Below are 16085 nucleotides of genomic sequence, written 5' to 3'. Positions count from 1 at the left end.
CGAAAAATACTAAGGCATAAGGTGTAAACTATCGGATATAGAATGTGCCAGAAAAGTTAATAATATGGGTAAATTCTTATGATTAAAAATATATTTTACTAAAGTATTTGGATATTGTATTCGTGTAAAAACGTTTTACCACCCTTAAATTTACTATGTAATATAGTAAAATTTTTGTGTATTTTATATATCCCATATATATAATCTTTACATACCACATATTTTTTTCCACTTACAAAATCAAATAAAGAACTATATGTTATAAATATATATGCATTACGATTTAAATAACTTTTTATTTTACAGTCAGTGAAATAATAACATTTAATACTCAAGCATATCAAAATTTCTATAAGGTGACCGTAATAAAGAAAATTTGGCATGCGAATTTCAACTATCGCCACCCGTTGTGACTGGCAAAACCGCGAAATGCCGCATATCGATAGAAAGTTCGAAATTTGTCATTAAAAAAGTGGCTTAAAACTAATAGTATGCCTGAAAGCAGGGTATATTTCTATGAAGTACATATAAATGTGCAACTCAAGTAGCAAACGCGTTCGAAAAAGTGATTAAGTCGAGGAATAATCCCCACTCATGGCCGCCTATCTCCGTTCGATAGTTCACTTGTTGCGCAGCCCTGGCAGCCGGAATGCAACCGTGTGCGTGTCGGCGGAAGCGGACTCTCTGGCGTTGCTGCACACTGCCGTAACATGTTCTTTTTCAGGCGTTTGCCTTTGCGCTGACATCGTATCTCGATTTCTTCTGTGACAAAGTAAGGGATTTTCAACGTTTAATTGTGTGGATTGTGGCCAGAGGATGGCCAAAAGACGGCTAAACGCTGGCAACTAGTGTGGATACTAAGGGTTTTGTGAATTTACTGCGGCAAACTGCGGAATATTGCCATTTCCACCGAAATGAGGTTAAAAACGGGCGGCTTTTTGTTTGTGTGTGTGCGCGCGAGTGCAACTGTGTGTGTGCGTCACACGTGTTTGTTTCCCCTTTTTTTTTGTATATTTTTTTTATCTGCTTGCAGCGCAAGAATATGTTTAATACAATATACATCCACGTATATTGAGCCAATTATCCAAAAGGATAACCTTCAAGAAAGTATAAACCCTTAAAAACTCGCAATTCAACAACAACAACGCGCGTGTGTTTTTTACGGTGCTTATGCGTGTGTGTGTGTGCGTATAGCGCCCATCTACAGTTTAAAAAAAACGTGTTAACGCAGGAAAACTACTTAAATATGTATTTAAAAGTTATTGTGACCCTTTTTGTATACTTAAACGTAATCTTCACTGAAACTTCCGTCTTTCATAAACCTTGGAACTTTTTTTGTAGTTTATTTTTGTTTTAAGACGTTTTTAAGATTTAAAAACGAATGTTAAGGCTCTAAAAATTATTCGTATCAGTTTATCACAGCCTTTTCTTGGGTTTTGTATTTGTAAAAGAATTTTTCAAACGAAATCTAGTTAAAGTTATAAACAATTTGTATGTGTATAAAATTTGTACAAAAGGGACGATGTTTCCATAAACAAATACTGAAAAACACGTTTCTGTAAAACTTCTAGGTGATGTTCAAGCCATACAATGATGTTCAATAATAGAAGTTAGCTTATTAAAATCAACGAACAAATACCATTAACCAACCATTAATGAATGTCTGTGATAGTAATAGATCGCAAAGCCCTCAAGTATCCCATCCCACAGTAGAATTACCAATACCGATTTGCAGACACGTGACTAACTTATTTGCCTTCCAAAAACTATTGCAGCATGGCCGAAGTTGCTGAAAACGTGGTGGAGACCTTCGAGGAGCCAGCGGCACCTATGGAAGCCGAGGTGGCCGAGACGATCCTGGAGACAAATGTGGTGTCCACCACTGAGCTGCCGGAGATCAAGCTGTTCGGCCGCTGGTCTTGCGACGATGTCACCGTTAACGACATCTCTCTGCAGGATTACATCTCGGTGAAGGAGAAGTTTGCCCGCTATCTTCCCCATTCCGCCGGACGTTATGCCGCCAAGCGTTTCCGCAAGGCCCAGTGCCCCATTGTGGAGCGTTTGACCTGCTCCCTGATGATGAAGGGTCGCAACAACGGCAAGAAGCTGATGGCCTGCCGCATCGTCAAGCACTCGTTCGAGATCATTCATCTGCTCACCGGGGAGAACCCTCTGCAGGTAAACATGCCCATCCCGTCCAAATGTTCCCAATTCCACCGCGTCCCATGCTAAACTGTGGCCAGAGAACGTTGCCACTCGGTCATGGGTAGAATGGGCACGCAGAGCGAACACAAGGTTTTAATGTCCTAGTGCTTGAAGATATCAAAGCCTCTTCTTGTTCTCCGGGAACTTAAAACCACATTACAAAACCATTATAAAGCATATGCGGTACCTTGGTTTAAACTGATTTAAAGGGAATCTTCACTGATTTCTAGTCCTCCTCAATGCTGGCTATGTTCTACATACTTTCCGAAGCATAACTCTCAAAGGGACTAATAGTGAACCAAAGATTTAATTATCCTAGTGCTAGAATAGAAAGCAAATTCTGGTTCTCCTGGAACTTAAAGCTACAATAGTATTATAGAGGAGTCCTCCTCAATGCCAGTTGATGGTAATTTTCAGCCGAACTGAGCATAACTCTTAATGGACTCATAGGAAAAGGTATTAACTATCCTTGTGCTTGAAGATAAAACCACTTCCCGCTCTCCTGGAACTTAATTCGACATTTAAGACAATAGCATATTAGTGGATCTTTCACAATGAGTCTACCTCAATGCTAGTTGAAGGAAATTCCATCCCAGCTAAGGCATATATTAAATAGACTCAGAGGAATAAGTGTTAATTATCCTAGTGCTTGAAGATTAAGCCACTTCCCGCTCTCCTGGAATTTAAGACTACATTAGAAAGAAAGCATTCATTACAGAGATCAGTGTCCGTCCAAAACTAAAACTGCAGCGTTGATCTCTGCAGCGTTGTGGCATTCAATTGGACCACAGGAAATCCCATGGTTAGCTATTCCTCTTAAGGGCATGGCCTCAAAAATGCAATCTTAATAAAGCATAAATCAACAAAATCCTATTCTCAGAAACCGCGTGTCAGTCCACCTCAATGCCAGATGGCTTAAAAATACGATGCCATACTGAGCATAACCAAAAATGGACTAATATCAATTGAAATTGTTTTAACTATCCTTGTGCTTGAAGATATAAGCCACTTCCTGCTCTCCTGGAAATTAAAACAACACTAAAGTTAAGCATTATTCACCAAGGGTATCATTATCCGTCCAAAACTAAAACTGCAGCGTTGATCCTTACAGGGTTGTGGTATTCAACTGGACCATAATAAACCCCATGATTAGCTATTCCTCTTAAGGGCATGGCCTCAAAAATGCAACCTTAATAAAGCATAAATCAACAAAAACCTATTCTCAGAAACCGCGTGTCAGTCCACCTCAATGCCAGATGGCTTAAAAATACGATGCCATACTGAGCATAACCAAAAATGGACTAATATCAATTGAAATTGTTTTAACTATCCTTGTGCCTGAAGATATAAGCCACTTCCTGCTCTCCTGGAAATTAAAACAACACTAAAGTTAAGCATTATTCACCAAGGGTATCATTATCCGTCCAAAACTAAAACTGCAGCGTTGATCCCTACAGCGTTGTGGTATTCAATTGGACCACAATAAACCCCATGATTAGCTATTCCTCTTAAGGGCATGGCCTCAAAAATGCAACCTTAATAAAGCAATAAATCAACAGCAAAAATTCTACTTTGGTGCTTCGAGTGGATCAAGTGATAGCTTACTCATTTCGATTTTTTTTTGTGACCTCTTTGCAGATCCTGGTCAGCGCCATCATCAACTCGGGACCCCGTGAGGACTCCACCCGTATTGGACGTGCCGGTACCGTCCGTCGCCAGGCCGTCGATGTGTCGCCCCTGCGTCGCGTCAACCAGGTGGGTTTCTTCTGAAGATTTGCCTTCCAGATGCATGTGCTCACGGTGGCCGGTAGCAATGGCTTGTGGTTCGTTTAGAGACTGCTTGCTTATAACACTTGGCCAGAACGAAAATCTATCTAATATCCGTAGCGTCATAATGTGTAGTATAGCCGACATTTGGCGTATGAAACGAAGAGACATTATCAATTGCATAACACACTTTCATTTTACTAACGATAAGAACCCCAAATTCTTACGCTGCTGTGATTGCGTTCATAAAGTTACTTAATTAATTTTTTTCCGTATATTTCCTTTAGGCTATCTGGCTGCTGTGCACTGGAGCTCGTGAGGCTGCCTTCAGGAACATCAAGACCATCGCCGAGTGCCTGGCTGATGAGCTGATCAACGCTGCTAAGGTGGGTAAATTGGGCTTGTGGCGAGATCAAAGTGGGAATGGGGTGGTCTACTCTAATGCTTGGCATTGTACTACCAAAATGCCTGGCCTCGCTTGTAGACCAGATCGAGAACCACGTTCGGCACTCGGATTAACCCAAGAATTGAGCTTCGAAATAGCTCTTTTCTTCCTTCTAGTGACACAGCTAGTCATTTCAACTAGTCCAATCTAATTCTGCATCATGGTTTATTTATGTAGTCTCGCTTTTGGACCAGATCAAACTCCAAATCTCTTATTATCCTTGTGCTAGTGACCACTTAACTGTCCTATGCACACGAGAAACGTAAAAGAACACTTTTATGAATTAGCATTTAGGAACTGATTCGATTAGGATAGCGGGGGTCCAATCTAATTCTGCATAGTGGTTTAATTATGTAGTCTCGCTTTTGGACCAGAACAATCACCATCCTTTATTATCCTTGTGCTTGTGACAATATCAGTCTAATGCACACGAGAAACGTAAAAGAACATTAGCAAACTATTTAAGAGTTGGTATATAGAGCTTAATAATAGGTCCAATCTAATTCTGCATGGTGGTTTAATTATGTAGTCTCGCTTTTGGACCAGATTAATTTCCATCCTTTATTATCCTTGTGCTTGTAATATTGCTTAGTTCAATGCACATGAGAAACGTAAAGGAACACTAGCTTTAAATAAGTTAGGGACTTGTTTTTTTATATTTATTTATTTAGAAGCGATGAATCCATACAATGCAGTAACAGTAACATAACAGCGCAATTAACATATAAAAGATCTAGAAAAACATTGATAGCCAATACTAATAACTTGTGTTTAAATGTATTTCCAGGGATCTTCCAACTCGTACGCCATCAAGAAGAAGGATGAGTTGGAGCGTGTCGCCAAGTCCAACCGTTAAGGAGACATCATCACCAGCAAAAACAAACTTCTGTCTGTTTTTTTTTATACAAATAACGTGTGTACACTGAGAAATGATACACTAAAACTAAAATAAACAACAAGATGAAAAATTCACTTCAGACCATTCTTTTTTTATAGTTTTTAGTTTATAATAAACTTGGTTGTCAGAGAAGAACGGATATTTTAGCTATTTTCTATCGGGCTGCTGGTGTCAGAAATATGTGAGGTTAAGCGTGAGTAAAACGTGAAATTGTCTTGCTTGGAATAGCTAAAAATATTGAAATGAAATTTAGCTAAAAAATTAAAGTAAATTACATGGTTTAAACAAATTGAAACTTTAAAAAGTTTTTTTTATCGATATTGATACAATTTCTTTCATAGATATTTCTCTAACTACTCACGATAGATCACTAAAATACGGTTTTTTTAGTGTATAAAATCTATAGATAGTTGCGATACTCCATCGATCTGGCATCACTTTTCTAAAATAAATGTATTGGAAAGCTGGCAACAGTTTACAATACTCCGATTGTTTTAAGCCCTTAAATTCTACATTTATATATTCTATTCTTCGCTTTTGAAGAACTCTATGCCAAAGCAACAAAAGATCCATTTATTGTAGGAGGCTAGTCATTAGTCATTTAACGACATTTAAAATCTAAGTCACACATTACCCGATCGAAAAACTTCAGTATCGATTTAAATCAGGGCTCGATAGGTACACTTCATATCGCAATCGGTTTTAATTCCAATTTTTCCTTAGTCAAACACTTCATTTTAAAATTCTTTGGTAGTAGGTCGGATTGAAATAAGTTCACATTTCTGGATTAGTGTATAATGTTCACAGTGGATGCAAGCGAAGGATCATCAGTTGTAAACGAGACTCCATTAAAAAGCCAGTAAGTGCACGGTAATCCTGGTTAAAAAACAGGGCGCATTTATTTTCGCAGGCTCCTAAAGACATAAAACACGAAATGCTAATATACAATACAGATTCCACGATCAGAAGTTGGTTGAGCACTTTTGCCGGCAGACGCAGCTGCTCAAGCTGGTCCAGGTCTCCTCTGGCCGCTTTGTGGCGAACTATATGAGCTCCCGGCGGCCAGAGGACCTGCTGGCCCCCATCCAGCTGCGCCTGGACTTCGAATACCGGCAACTACTCGATATCTCACCGCAACTACTGCAGCTCATCGTCGAGGAACCGCTGCAGTTTCAAGAAGCGGTCCGCTACTCGGTTTATGGCTTGATCCGCTCACATCTCAAGGACGCTGGCCTGAAGCCCATCGATATCAACCAGCTGCACGCCCACTGGCGCCTGGTGGGACTGCCCTTTACGCCGGGCCTGCAGTTCGAGCCGCGGGACCAGTTGACCCGGCTGGGCTTGTCCCAGATCCGGGGCATCCTAGCCGCTTTCACGCCGCAAGAAACACTGGTGTCAGTTTTACAGTTTGTACATGTCCTGGCAGAGAATTGCAATGTTCCCCTAGTTTGCTTTGGTGTGCTTTTTCCACATTTTTCTTATTCGATTTGGTTATGTTTGGGTACTATGTATCCTGTCATGCCTGATTAATTATAGTTATAGTTCTTAACTAACCAAGCTAGCCAAGCTGGTTTACCCTTTTTGGTTTAGTTCAAGAGGGTTTTAAGCTTAGTCTCTTAAGTGTAAATACCAACCTACAAAAGAAGTATATCTATATCCCATTAACTTTCTATGAATGTTCATTGTTGTTAAAGTTAAAAAAGCATGGATCGTATTATCGTTATTTTTTATTTAAGTGGGTTAATGGTATTTATTATTTGTCTATTGCATGTATTATTTTCTTATGCTTTAGGCAATATCTGTTTCTAAACATATTAATTATAAAACACACAGCTGCTCTGCTAGGGTGTACCAATCTTTGATAATATGTGTAATTTATATCCTGATATTCCATTGTAGCCTACAATCGATCTGGTACTGCGGCAGTGGCTGTATGCGAAATGCCATACAGACCAGCTCAACAGATGGTAGGTCCCATAGGCTAGGAACATAAAGAAACAACGTGCACTTTATCCAAATTGTGGCACAGCCAACAACCTCTAACTAACAACCTCTAACCTCTAGCCATACTCACAACCCTCGGAACCCTGTCTAACAAAATGTTATCTAACCCAGCATTCCTTGTTCACGAGATCCTGTGCCAGCTCCATTGCTAATCCATCTTCTTGATATCTTTCAGCACCCTTTTGTTCGAGCTGCTCGCGGCCCATGAGTGAATACCAAAAGCTGCGCGTCACGGAAACCTATCGTATCTTGGCTGTCTTGCCTATTTCGGCAGTTCAGACACCTCGTGTCACCAATTGCCTTCATCGCCCAAAATTAGTTCGCCTTAGAGGTAAGTGAATCTGGTATTCAGGACATCATAAACACGTGAAATTAAATATGCCTGGTAAACTAGGACATACTCATTTGGATGTCACTATCATGAATAATCATAATATTAACAACATTTCTTAGCCCACGCCCACGACTGCGAATTAAAGTTGGGTGCTAGCTACCTAATCACTGGATACTTTGCGAGCTCAGCCAGCACATATCAACTGGAAGCATGTCATCTACGAATAAACTAGAGAAAAAGGACCCTCGTAGGCACATTCCCCTCCAGCTTAATGTTTTCTTGCGCAACGATGACGATGGTGAAGTTCGTGAAGTTACTCAAAATGCCAACACAAGCTCCATAGGGTAGAATATTCTATTTACACCATTATAATAAGCAAATATATTAATGTATCCCCCAATGCCCAGCACCATACCATCGAATGGCCTGGTCGAAAGCGATGTGACGCCTATTATGACTCCCACACCGAAGGCCGGTGTCTACAAACCAAATGTTAACGTCTGGCGCTTATCTAAAGAAGTCACTAAGCCTGATCGTAGCTTTGTTGTGAGTGCCGAAGAGTATCCTGATTTGGGCCAGCGCCCGAAGAGATTCAAACAACGAACGCCGCGGGTGCGTAATCAAGATGACGGCGGCACTGTTTCGTGCCTTGCCAGTCGTTTTAGTCGCGTAAAAGATCCGCCTGTGCTGGGTAACTTTTTGCCGGATTTCATGCTTCCGAAATCGAGCAACAGCAATCATCAATCGGTGACCACTTGGCTGTCGTCAGTACGTCCTAGCGACAGCCAAAAGTCTTTAAGCGACCAGGCACGTTGCTCTTCTTCGACCAATATAACACTGCTGAGTAAAGATTCAGTACAGCCGCTGACGCCAAAAAGTTCTGCCCAGTCCTCTCCGGGTGAGAAGAATATCCAACAGGAGCAGAATACTCCAGCTAAATCCCAACAGGAGGAGACAAGTCCGGCTAATTCTGTCGAGCATCAGCAGAAAACACCTAACTCTCCAAAGGAGCAGCAGAAGAGTTCTGTCGGTTTTACTAACATGCAGCAGATGGCTTCCGCCAATTCTTTACAGCAGCAAAACAGTTCTGCCAGTTCCTTACAGCAGCAGAATAGTTCGGTCCATTCCTTACAGAAGCGGAAGAGTTGGGTCAATTCTTCACAGCAGCAGAGGAGTTCGGTCAATTTCATACAGAAGCAAAGGAGTTGGGTCAATTCCTCGCATCATCAGAAGAGTTCTGCCAGTTCTTTACAGCAGAAGAGTTCTGAAAATTCTCCCAGCAAATTCCAACAGCAGCAACAGAAGAGTCCTGCCAATAATGAAAGGAGCCAAAACAATCAGAAGTCTCCTGGCATTCAGCACTCTTGGAAACAACAACAGCAGCAGAAGCCAAAGATTCTTCAGAATTGTCCGAAAACTTCTGTTCAGCAGCAGATGAACCCTGTTAATCATACTCAGTCGCAATCAGAGAGACCTACCGAGCTCATTTACTTGCACTCAAGGAGCCCTGCGAAGAGAGCTTCAGTTACAAACAATTCTTCGGCACCAATCCGCATTGCGCCCAGACAGCAGACCACTCAATCTTCGGGTCCCAGTGTTGTCCACAATGAGGACGAGGATGTTATGCCGCCGACGCCTAATCAAAGTGAGAGAAGGCAGAGGAGATTCCCACGTCGCAATCACAACCCCCGGATGGTGCGCAGTCTGCAGGCGGTAAGTCGAGAGTTTACAGAGTCCTTGCTTGAGGGATCTTCAGGGAAAACGCCGGAAAAAGAGGTGGTGCCGTACCAGCAACAGGAGAAACCGCGCCAGGTGAAAAGCTCACCAGAAATCCATGCGAGCAGCCACATGCGAAAATTGGCTATGGGCAGCGTTTTGAACTCAAATGCTAAGGAGTTCCACCCTACCGGAGAATCCCATCTAACCCACAAAGTGTCTAGATTGAGCGTAAGTTACTGCACCGTAAGTTTAATCCTCATTAGATAACCCTTTCTATATTGGACAATTACAGCAAAGACGCTGTCGACAGCGTTTTACGCGCTCTTTGCACGCGAAAAAAAATAACCCACGCGAGCAACTACCAAATCCTGACAGCGCCCCAGAACCAATACTCGAATACACCTCTGAGATAGATGATCAGCCATGTCCACCACGACAGACAGTCGACACACCGATCGAAGCCATTGTACCACCGGCAATGATCGAGGTGAGTGCCACCGGCAATCTGCCGCCCGTGTTCTATTTTGATCAGCAGTCGGGAATTATATGGAGCAACTCGTCACCACAAATTCCGGTTGAAATCCAAAGCAACAGTGTCAGCCAGTCGGTTTTTCGGCTAGCCAGTCTCCCGTGTACAGGGGTTGGCACCACCAATATGGATATATTTACCAGTTCGCCACCCCCCATCCAGCATATGAGCTCCAGCCGCCTCCCATCCAGCATTTCCGGGCCCACCCAGTTATCGCATACTCTCAGTTCGCCGCCGGTGGAGAACCAGCACCAGCAACACTTGTGGGAATCATGCATCCACCAGGACGAGGACCTAATGTACAGCAGGCCTCTGTTGGATATGGATCAGGAGGAAACCCAGCCGGAGCAACAGGACCAGGAATGGCAGTGGGAGTCGGAGATAGAGCCCCCGAGTTTCCAGTCGGAGAACCAGGTCGTCGCCGACGAACACGGCGAGGAAAACGCGTACCTCGCTAAGGACGCAGGACCACCACTCGAGCGTCATATGATATTTCGAGCCCCATCACAGCACGGCCAAGAATATCCCAAGCCGGATCTAAACTGCGTGCCGTCCAGCATCAAGAAACTACATCACTTGATCTCATCGCAGTATTCTGACTACTCCTTTGTCTACGCCCTAAGTGCTCAGATCAGTCAGGACTGTGTGCCTATGGATTGCTTTGTGTACCTGAAGATGATACTGCTGGCCAGTATCGTTTCAATCGAATCTGATGAGGTGCGGGCTCCAATTTCGCTATGCATAATCGCCACCGACAGCCTGATGGCCAACCGTCTACTTAACAAAGTGGGCCAACTGGCACCACGTTTCCTGGGACCCCACGAATACGGACTGCAGCCCACTTTCAATGCCCTGCCCACGCGCTTTAATTGGATAGTGGCCAGTCCTTTACTATTGGCACAACAGGGAGTTTACTACGCCGGCGATTGGAATCGTCTGTCCAAGGATCAGGGATGCCAGCTGGAAAAGTGCATCGAAAATGGAGCGGTCCCAGTTCCGCAGTTGCACATCGATCAGCCCTTAAAGGCAGCCGTTTGGACTTACTGGCAGCCGAACAACTCCACCAATCAAACACTGGCCCTCGCCAAACTGTGCCCGTAAGGTGGACAAAACTAGAAATTACGCTTGTATATTAAGTTAACCTAATTTGCAGAATCTTCGGGCTGCCAATTTATATGGGTGCTCAGGCCAGCAATAGTCTCTGGAACTCTATAATTCAGAAGCACAACGCTGAGGGTCAAATTGTAGTCAACGATGGCTTGAGCATTCCCGAGGACGATATGCGCATGCTTATACATCTGTTGCATCAGCGCAAGACCACCTTAACCGATGGCGCTCAGCATATGCTGCAAAAGTATTATGTGATCTCCAGGAAAGAGCGACCGAGTAAGTCTAATTCCATTAAGCAGCAAATCGTCTTCCTAGCTTCAAAGCGAAGGGTCGTGTCAGTACGGCTTTATGAAACACAGATCAACAAACACAACAACAATCACAATTCAAACAGATCTCATCCAAACTGACTTTAGTAATGTTTCGCATTTAGCATGTTTCGAGAACAATTAACAGAGTCAAATTGTTAATTATTTTCGAAACTTGAAATACTATTTACAACTTTTGTTACTATTTTGTGCTCCTCTAATCGATGGCAACTAACGTTTTCCATCCCGCTCATTTCCAGATGTCTTCTCTAGCAAGACCTATATAGTGCTGAAGCAATTAGCTGAGTGCTTTGCCAAGCTGGCGCTGCGGCTGGAGGTCCTTGAATCGGACGTTTGTGTGGCCATCTTTCACTGCGAGCATTTCGTGCAGGGCATTTTCGGGGCCAAAGAAAACCAGGCACCGCCGGCGGTCTTCAATTTCAATGTGATCTCCTGCATCGATCCGTACATGAACAAGTTTACACGCTGGTTACTTCAGTATCTGAATAGCTACGAGGACGAGGAGCTGGGGATGCACGCGGATAAGAGGCGGCGCACAGATAGCTGGGACATGCCCTAAACGCCTGGCATAGATCCCTATAGACCAACTTGGCATTGATTTGGCATTACTCGTAGATTTATAACCATCGCACACTGGACCAATTTTGAATACCTTTTGTAGTTTTATACAGATAAATTTACAGCACATGTGTTTGTAAACAAAATCGGCACTATAGCCACTAGATACTACACCCTAGCCATTCTCTACTACACAAACAACACCTGAAGCGTTCAAAAACGAAGACTATATTTGTAAGCATTCACACATAGCCGACACATACATACATCCCCCATCTCCTCCACATTCAGTATCTTTTGATTCATTCGATATATGTTTTGTGTATATCGCAAGCTAATCGCGGATAGTTTTAAAAATTTAATTCGCGAAAATCAGGAAAATTTTGGAATAATCTTGTACCGTTGTTAATCGCTAATCAACGATGTTTTTGCTAATTTTTTGGAAGCTATGTACTTGTAAAATTGTTTTTGGGACAAGTATTAAAATTAAATGTGTGGCCAAGAATCTATATAGTTTTGTTTTTTATAAAAACCATATTTCCACAGAATATGCTTACACCTGAAATGAATTGTTAACAATACATAAAATAGTTACATTACGTCGGGGACATCAGGAATACTTTACAAAAGTTATAGTACATAAAATAAGGATGCCATAGATATTTTTAAAAATATATGGTAAGAAGTGTTTACTTTTTGGAGAATTTTGGATTTTTTTTCTCAACTTCAAGTCCAAGGAAAACTATCTACTTATAAAAAAAGTAGTACTTTAATTTTTTTGTTAATAAGAATTAAACCTAAATGCCAAGAATAGTCAAATAGTTTTTTTTTTTGGATTTTATGATAAAAGACAATATTTCCACAGAAAACCTGAAACAGGCTGTGAATAAATGTAACTTAACAATAATTAAGAAATGGACACCAAGAAAGTTAGTAAGTAAATAAATAAAAGAATGTCAAACAAATTTAATTGTTTTTAAATGCAGAACGCTCAATTACTTTGTTGACTACGTTAACTATGTAAAGTCAACAAAATGTTAAGAATACTCTGAATACTTCCGTTTCGAATCGAATAAAAATCATTTGTTTATTTAAAAAAACAATTCTTTTTATTAACTACCTTGTATTGTTACACATATATTTATACATAATTATTGTTATTATTAGTTTAGTGTTTCTCAGTTATTCTCTTGCTTTTGATTATCCTTTCCAGCTGCCTGAGCAAATCGTTCAGTTTTAGTCTTACGCGTAGCGATGGGCAAATAATTTGACCCCCCTATCTCTCGATTGGATTGTACCAATTATACATTTATCAAAATATATGGTATATTTTTCATAAAATATAATAGATAGGCATACAATATTATAACGTTATTGGGTAAATTCACGATGAAACTTCAAGTGTTCAAGAGTCATTTTGGTAGTTACTTTTAAATCGTTATACAATTTGTATACGTTTATTGCTATATTCTAGGGTTTATGATATATATGCGATCATATAGATGCTTGCCTTTGATACCAGGCCGTCCTAATAAGCAAGAATTTCAAAATCTGTTGTATGATTAGGTTTTAGAATGGCGGTGTTAGTAGCATGGGACTGTTTTTGACTTACAATCGTTTCTAAATCTAGACATAAAAATAGTTCTTAACTACAATATGACAAAGTAAAATGTATATACATAATTTTTAGGTCTAAAAAATACGTTCTTGACTTTGGTCCAGTTCTGAAATCTCAGATTTCGTTAGTTCGCCAAAAAAAAAAAGATAGTTTTAGGTTCCTTTTGCCCGTGTCCTTGTTGAGCAGCTGTTTTTTCGTCTTACATGGCTACTTTTTAATCTTATGTTTCCTTTGTTATTATTAGGTAAGTTATTTGAGCTTATACATTTAATATATTTCCCATCTAATGCTGAGACTGTGTACTGGGCAAAAGTGTTCGGAGTCCTCCGCGGAATCCGTTAGTAGTCCAGGTTACCCTGGGCTCCGGTAATGATGGCATCGATCCAAATGCGCGCCGCTGAATCGGATGCGGCCTGTAAGTTATAGCTTCGCTTCTTCGTTTTTACAATAAAAGTACAATGCGGTCGGCCGCTCTTCGAGGCATTCAGATGATCCAGATACACCTCGTCGATGGTCTGTGGATAAGTACAAAATGTGTCTTTAATATAGACGAGTTTTGAGCGTACCATGATATGGACTCACTGCAAAATAGGCTCCGCCTCTTGGTTTCCTCTCCGATTTATCAGAGTAGTAAATTAAGGCGCTCCTCTGGCGATCGAGGACAAACCAGCGCCTCGACCAGGCATGAAACGTGGCACCCAGCTTGTGCAGGTAACTGGAAAATCATTCGAATTATAGTTAGAGTTACACTAGTTTGCTTTTGCTTTAAAGGCAAAACAAGAAGCTTACCCGCGACAACTGTGGGCGTCCACAAACACGTGCGGGCACGGATCGATCTGGTGGCCAGCGGTCTCGATGTGGTGCCGCAGATTTAGATCCGGCGAAAAGATGGGCAGGTAGCGGGTGAGCGGACGCTGGTGTTTCGGTAGAACGCGTTTCCGATCGCTGGCGGTGCTGCCACCGCTTCCGCTGTTCCCACTTCCGCTGCCCGCCGATGCTGTGTCCTGTGAATTGCTGCTGGCCCTCTTGTTATCCGCCACCGCCGGCGACGCGGAGGAGTCCATTCCGTTGGCAAACTTGGGCGCCTCAATCGTCGCATCGCAATTGTTGGCCTCCGAAAGCGGACGCGGACTACGCGCCACCATTTGGTTGGCACCACCTGCACCTCCGCTGCCGCCACCTCCTATTCCCAGGGCAATTGCGTGGTGCTCCAATTCCGGTTGCGAGTGGCGTTGCTGAAATGATAGAGAGAATCCGTTTAAAATGAATCTTCACTGCCTTGCAATTTTTGCCAAATTGCCATTAATTTAAGTCTATTCTATTAATACTGCTTTTGCATTAAGCACATTTTTTTTAGCCTTTGTTAAAGGCTTTTATACGATTATGTCCTCAATAATTTATAATTTTGTTTATATTTTTATTTTAGGATGCTTTAATATGATTTCCTTCGTACTTTTTATCTTACTTAATGAAATTTCATGTTTTGCAATGGCTTAAATTTGTTGACTACAGAACGAATTCTTCAAAGTATATTTTATTCATTTATCCATAGTTATATCTTTGTAGCCCGCACACATTTGTTATTTTTTTGATTACCAAATTCTATCAGTGATAACTTGTATAATTCATTTATAAAACCCAACTCTTGTTAATAAATTCTCGATCCACTTACTAAGTAGTACAACTCATTGCGCTGGCGTGCATTTGCATCTGTGCGCCGATGCTGTACGTAAGTCATCCACACGGACATATCGATGCGAAAATCGACGGAAAACCGGATGGGGAAAAATTCTTAAAAATCACTTGTGCTTCCAGTGGAAATGGGCAACTAACTAAGCGATTCTCCGACGAAAACCGACGATGATGGGGCGACCGCCAGCGCCACCAAAGCTTCTTGCTCGACAGACTTTTCGACTTTCAGGCTTTTCGACGGATCTCATCGAATGGGGCGCACATGAACATTGTCCAGCCGCCGTAGGAGGATCGCGAACCAGATCGACGTAGTTATATTCGTAATGGTCCGCGGATCTTTGTGGCCAATGAACGGGAGACGATAACGATGGCCAGTCTATTGGCGAGTTCGGAAAATGTGTAAACAAATGGGCCAAGAATCGTGGTGAAACGTAAACATCGAAAAAAACGAAAAATAATCCGAATAAAATAATACGGAGCATACAAAACGTAACGCGTAACTAAGTGAGAGAGATACAACCAAAATAAAACAAAGACCAGAGCAAATATTAAACTTATTAATAAGTGCAGTCCATATAGAATCCGCAATTGAGAGCACGACGGGATGGTGGGGTGGCTCTTTTTAAATAAACACGGCTAAAATAAAACAGCTAACAAAATGCCGAGGCGGCCAACAACTCGTGACTAACGAGCTGGCGATGGATTTCATCGTCATCCAGGACGATGGGAGAGGTGCACTCGAAAAATATATTTATTCCAATTCAAATAGAGGCTAAAACCTCATTAAAAAATATTTGGTATATTGCCATTGGCAACTAAGGTTCAATTTGAATAAATAAAATAACTTGAGTGTGAGAAAAGTGAAAACGGCTATGTT

At 41.7% G+C, this 16085-nt stretch overlaps 4 protein-coding genes and 14 non-coding genes across 29 annotated transcripts in view, besides 2 other annotated features; 17 read left to right on the top strand and 1 right to left on the bottom strand.

The window, feature by feature from the left end:
- The first annotated feature begins 711 nt into the window (after positions 1–711).
- Positions 712–5388, top strand: RpS5a (Ribosomal protein S5a). Of its 4 annotated transcripts, none has more exons than NM_078658.3 (5): positions 712–772; positions 1776–2178; positions 3844–3960; positions 4260–4358; positions 5205–5388. In NM_078658.3, exons 2-5 carry the CDS (start codon positions 1777–1779, stop codon positions 5271–5273), a joined length of 687 nt encoding a protein of 228 aa, NP_523382.1. In that variant the 5' UTR covers positions 712–772; position 1776; the 3' UTR covers positions 5274–5388. The 4 variants fall into 4 exon arrangements, with proteins under 4 accessions (NP_523382.1, NP_001285360.1, NP_001285361.1 ...); NM_001298431.1 differs by having other exon boundaries at positions 712–919; NM_001298432.1 differs by having other exon boundaries at positions 712–1288.
- snoRNA:Psi28S-1135a lies at positions 2217–2364 on the top strand. The gene has a single exon (NR_003748.1). It is a non-coding gene; the product is annotated as a snoRNA:Psi28S-1135a (small nucleolar RNA).
- Positions 2431–2575, top strand: snoRNA:Psi28S-1135b. Its single transcript, NR_003747.1, has one exon. It is a non-coding gene; the product is annotated as a snoRNA:Psi28S-1135b (small nucleolar RNA).
- On the top strand, positions 2586–2728 carry snoRNA:Psi28S-1135c. Its single transcript, NR_003746.1, has one exon. It is a non-coding gene; the product is annotated as a snoRNA:Psi28S-1135c (small nucleolar RNA).
- Positions 2761–2902, top strand: snoRNA:Psi28S-1135d. Its single transcript, NR_003745.1, has one exon. It is a non-coding gene; the product is annotated as a snoRNA:Psi28S-1135d (small nucleolar RNA).
- Positions 2935–3073, top strand: snoRNA:Psi18S-1854a. The gene has a single exon (NR_003744.1). It is a non-coding gene; the product is annotated as a snoRNA:Psi18S-1854a (small nucleolar RNA).
- snoRNA:Psi28S-1135e lies at positions 3096–3246 on the top strand. Its single transcript, NR_003743.1, has one exon. It is a non-coding gene; the product is annotated as a snoRNA:Psi28S-1135e (small nucleolar RNA).
- On the top strand, positions 3281–3419 carry snoRNA:Psi18S-1854b. Its single transcript, NR_003742.1, has one exon. It is a non-coding gene; the product is annotated as a snoRNA:Psi18S-1854b (small nucleolar RNA).
- snoRNA:Psi28S-1135f lies at positions 3442–3592 on the top strand. The gene has a single exon (NR_003741.1). It is a non-coding gene; the product is annotated as a snoRNA:Psi28S-1135f (small nucleolar RNA).
- Positions 3627–3766, top strand: snoRNA:Psi18S-1854c. The gene has a single exon (NR_003740.1). It is a non-coding gene; the product is annotated as a snoRNA:Psi18S-1854c (small nucleolar RNA).
- snoRNA:Psi28S-2876 lies at positions 4006–4145 on the top strand. Its single transcript, NR_002467.2, has one exon. It is a non-coding gene; the product is annotated as a snoRNA:Psi28S-2876 (small nucleolar RNA).
- Positions 4402–4541, top strand: snoRNA:Psi28S-1192a. The gene has a single exon (NR_003739.1). It is a non-coding gene; the product is annotated as a snoRNA:Psi28S-1192a (small nucleolar RNA).
- On the top strand, positions 4556–4693 carry snoRNA:Psi28S-1192b. The gene has a single exon (NR_003738.1). It is a non-coding gene; the product is annotated as a snoRNA:Psi28S-1192b (small nucleolar RNA).
- Positions 4736–4869, top strand: snoRNA:Psi28S-1192c. The gene has a single exon (NR_003737.1). It is a non-coding gene; the product is annotated as a snoRNA:Psi28S-1192c (small nucleolar RNA).
- Positions 4908–5042, top strand: snoRNA:Psi28S-1192d. The gene has a single exon (NR_003736.1). It is a non-coding gene; the product is annotated as a snoRNA:Psi28S-1192d (small nucleolar RNA).
- Positions 5066–5160: a mobile genetic element.
- A 597-nt stretch (positions 5389–5985) lies between the features above and the next one.
- Positions 5986–12398, top strand: mei-217 (meiotic 217). Its single transcript, NM_001031898.3, has 9 exons — positions 5986–6174; positions 6269–6709; positions 7215–7282; positions 7495–7650; positions 7773–7997; positions 8061–9600; positions 9665–10998; positions 11055–11287; positions 11580–12398. The coding sequence occupies exons 1-5, from the start codon at positions 6113–6115 to the stop codon at positions 7883–7885; spliced, it is 840 nt and encodes a 279-aa protein (NP_001027069.3). The 5' UTR covers positions 5986–6112; the 3' UTR covers positions 7886–7997; positions 8061–9600; positions 9665–10998; positions 11055–11287; positions 11580–12398.
- mei-218 (meiotic 218) lies at positions 5986–12991 on the top strand. 4 transcript variants are annotated; one of them, NM_001031897.3, is made up of 9 exons: positions 5986–6174; positions 6269–6709; positions 7215–7282; positions 7495–7650; positions 7773–7997; positions 8061–9600; positions 9665–10998; positions 11055–11287; positions 11580–12398. In NM_001031897.3, exons 5-9 carry the CDS (start codon positions 7864–7866, stop codon positions 11897–11899), a joined length of 3561 nt encoding a protein of 1186 aa, NP_001027068.1. In that variant the 5' UTR covers positions 5986–6174; positions 6269–6709; positions 7215–7282; positions 7495–7650; positions 7773–7863; the 3' UTR covers positions 11900–12398. The 4 variants fall into 4 exon arrangements, with proteins under 4 accessions (NP_001027068.1, NP_001138215.1, NP_728052.2 ...); NM_001144743.2 differs by having other exon boundaries at positions 5986–7282; positions 11580–12991; NM_167557.3 differs by lacking the exons at positions 6269–6709; positions 7215–7282 and having other exon boundaries at positions 11580–12026.
- Positions 11343–11382: a mobile genetic element.
- CG5004 (uncharacterized protein) overlaps positions 12988–16085 on the bottom strand; it is a 28407-nt gene continuing 25309 nt past the window's right edge. For 5 of the 6 annotated variants that reach the window (NM_132967.3, NM_001201726.1, NM_001201725.2 and 2 more), the window contains 3 exons: positions 14306–14751; positions 14099–14231; positions 12988–14031 (listed from right to left, as the gene is read on the bottom strand). In NM_132967.3, the coding sequence (NP_573195.1) occupies positions 13855–14031; positions 14099–14231; positions 14306–14751 (756 nt within the window). In that variant the 3' untranslated portion in view covers positions 12988–13854. Of the gene's footprint in view, positions 14032–14098; positions 14232–14305; positions 14752–15188; positions 15366–16085 lie in introns of those variants that run through there. The other variant, NM_001298430.1, reaches the window with a different exon arrangement.

This window comes from Drosophila melanogaster, chromosome X, assembly GCF_000001215.4.
Source record: "Drosophila melanogaster chromosome X".
Classification (NCBI taxonomy): domain Eukaryota; kingdom Metazoa; phylum Arthropoda; class Insecta; order Diptera; family Drosophilidae; genus Drosophila; species Drosophila melanogaster.
This window is presented reverse-complemented; position numbering and strand designations above follow the sequence as displayed.

What these genes read in the sequence shown, in the direction of transcription:
- RpS5a (NM_078658.3), top strand. Translation starts at nt 1,777, where the DNA reads ATGGCCGAAGTTGCTGAAAACGTGGTGGAGACCTTCGAGGAGCCAGCG. An exon ending in CCGGGGAGAACCCTCTGCAG is followed by an intron (nt 2,179 to 3,843) that starts GTAAACATGCCC and finishes ACCTCTTTGCAG; the next exon opens with ATCCTGGTCAGCGCCATCAT. An exon ending in AGCTGATCAACGCTGCTAAG is followed by an intron (nt 4,359 to 5,204) that starts GTGGGTAAATTG and finishes ATGTATTTCCAG; the next exon opens with GGATCTTCCAACTCGTACGC.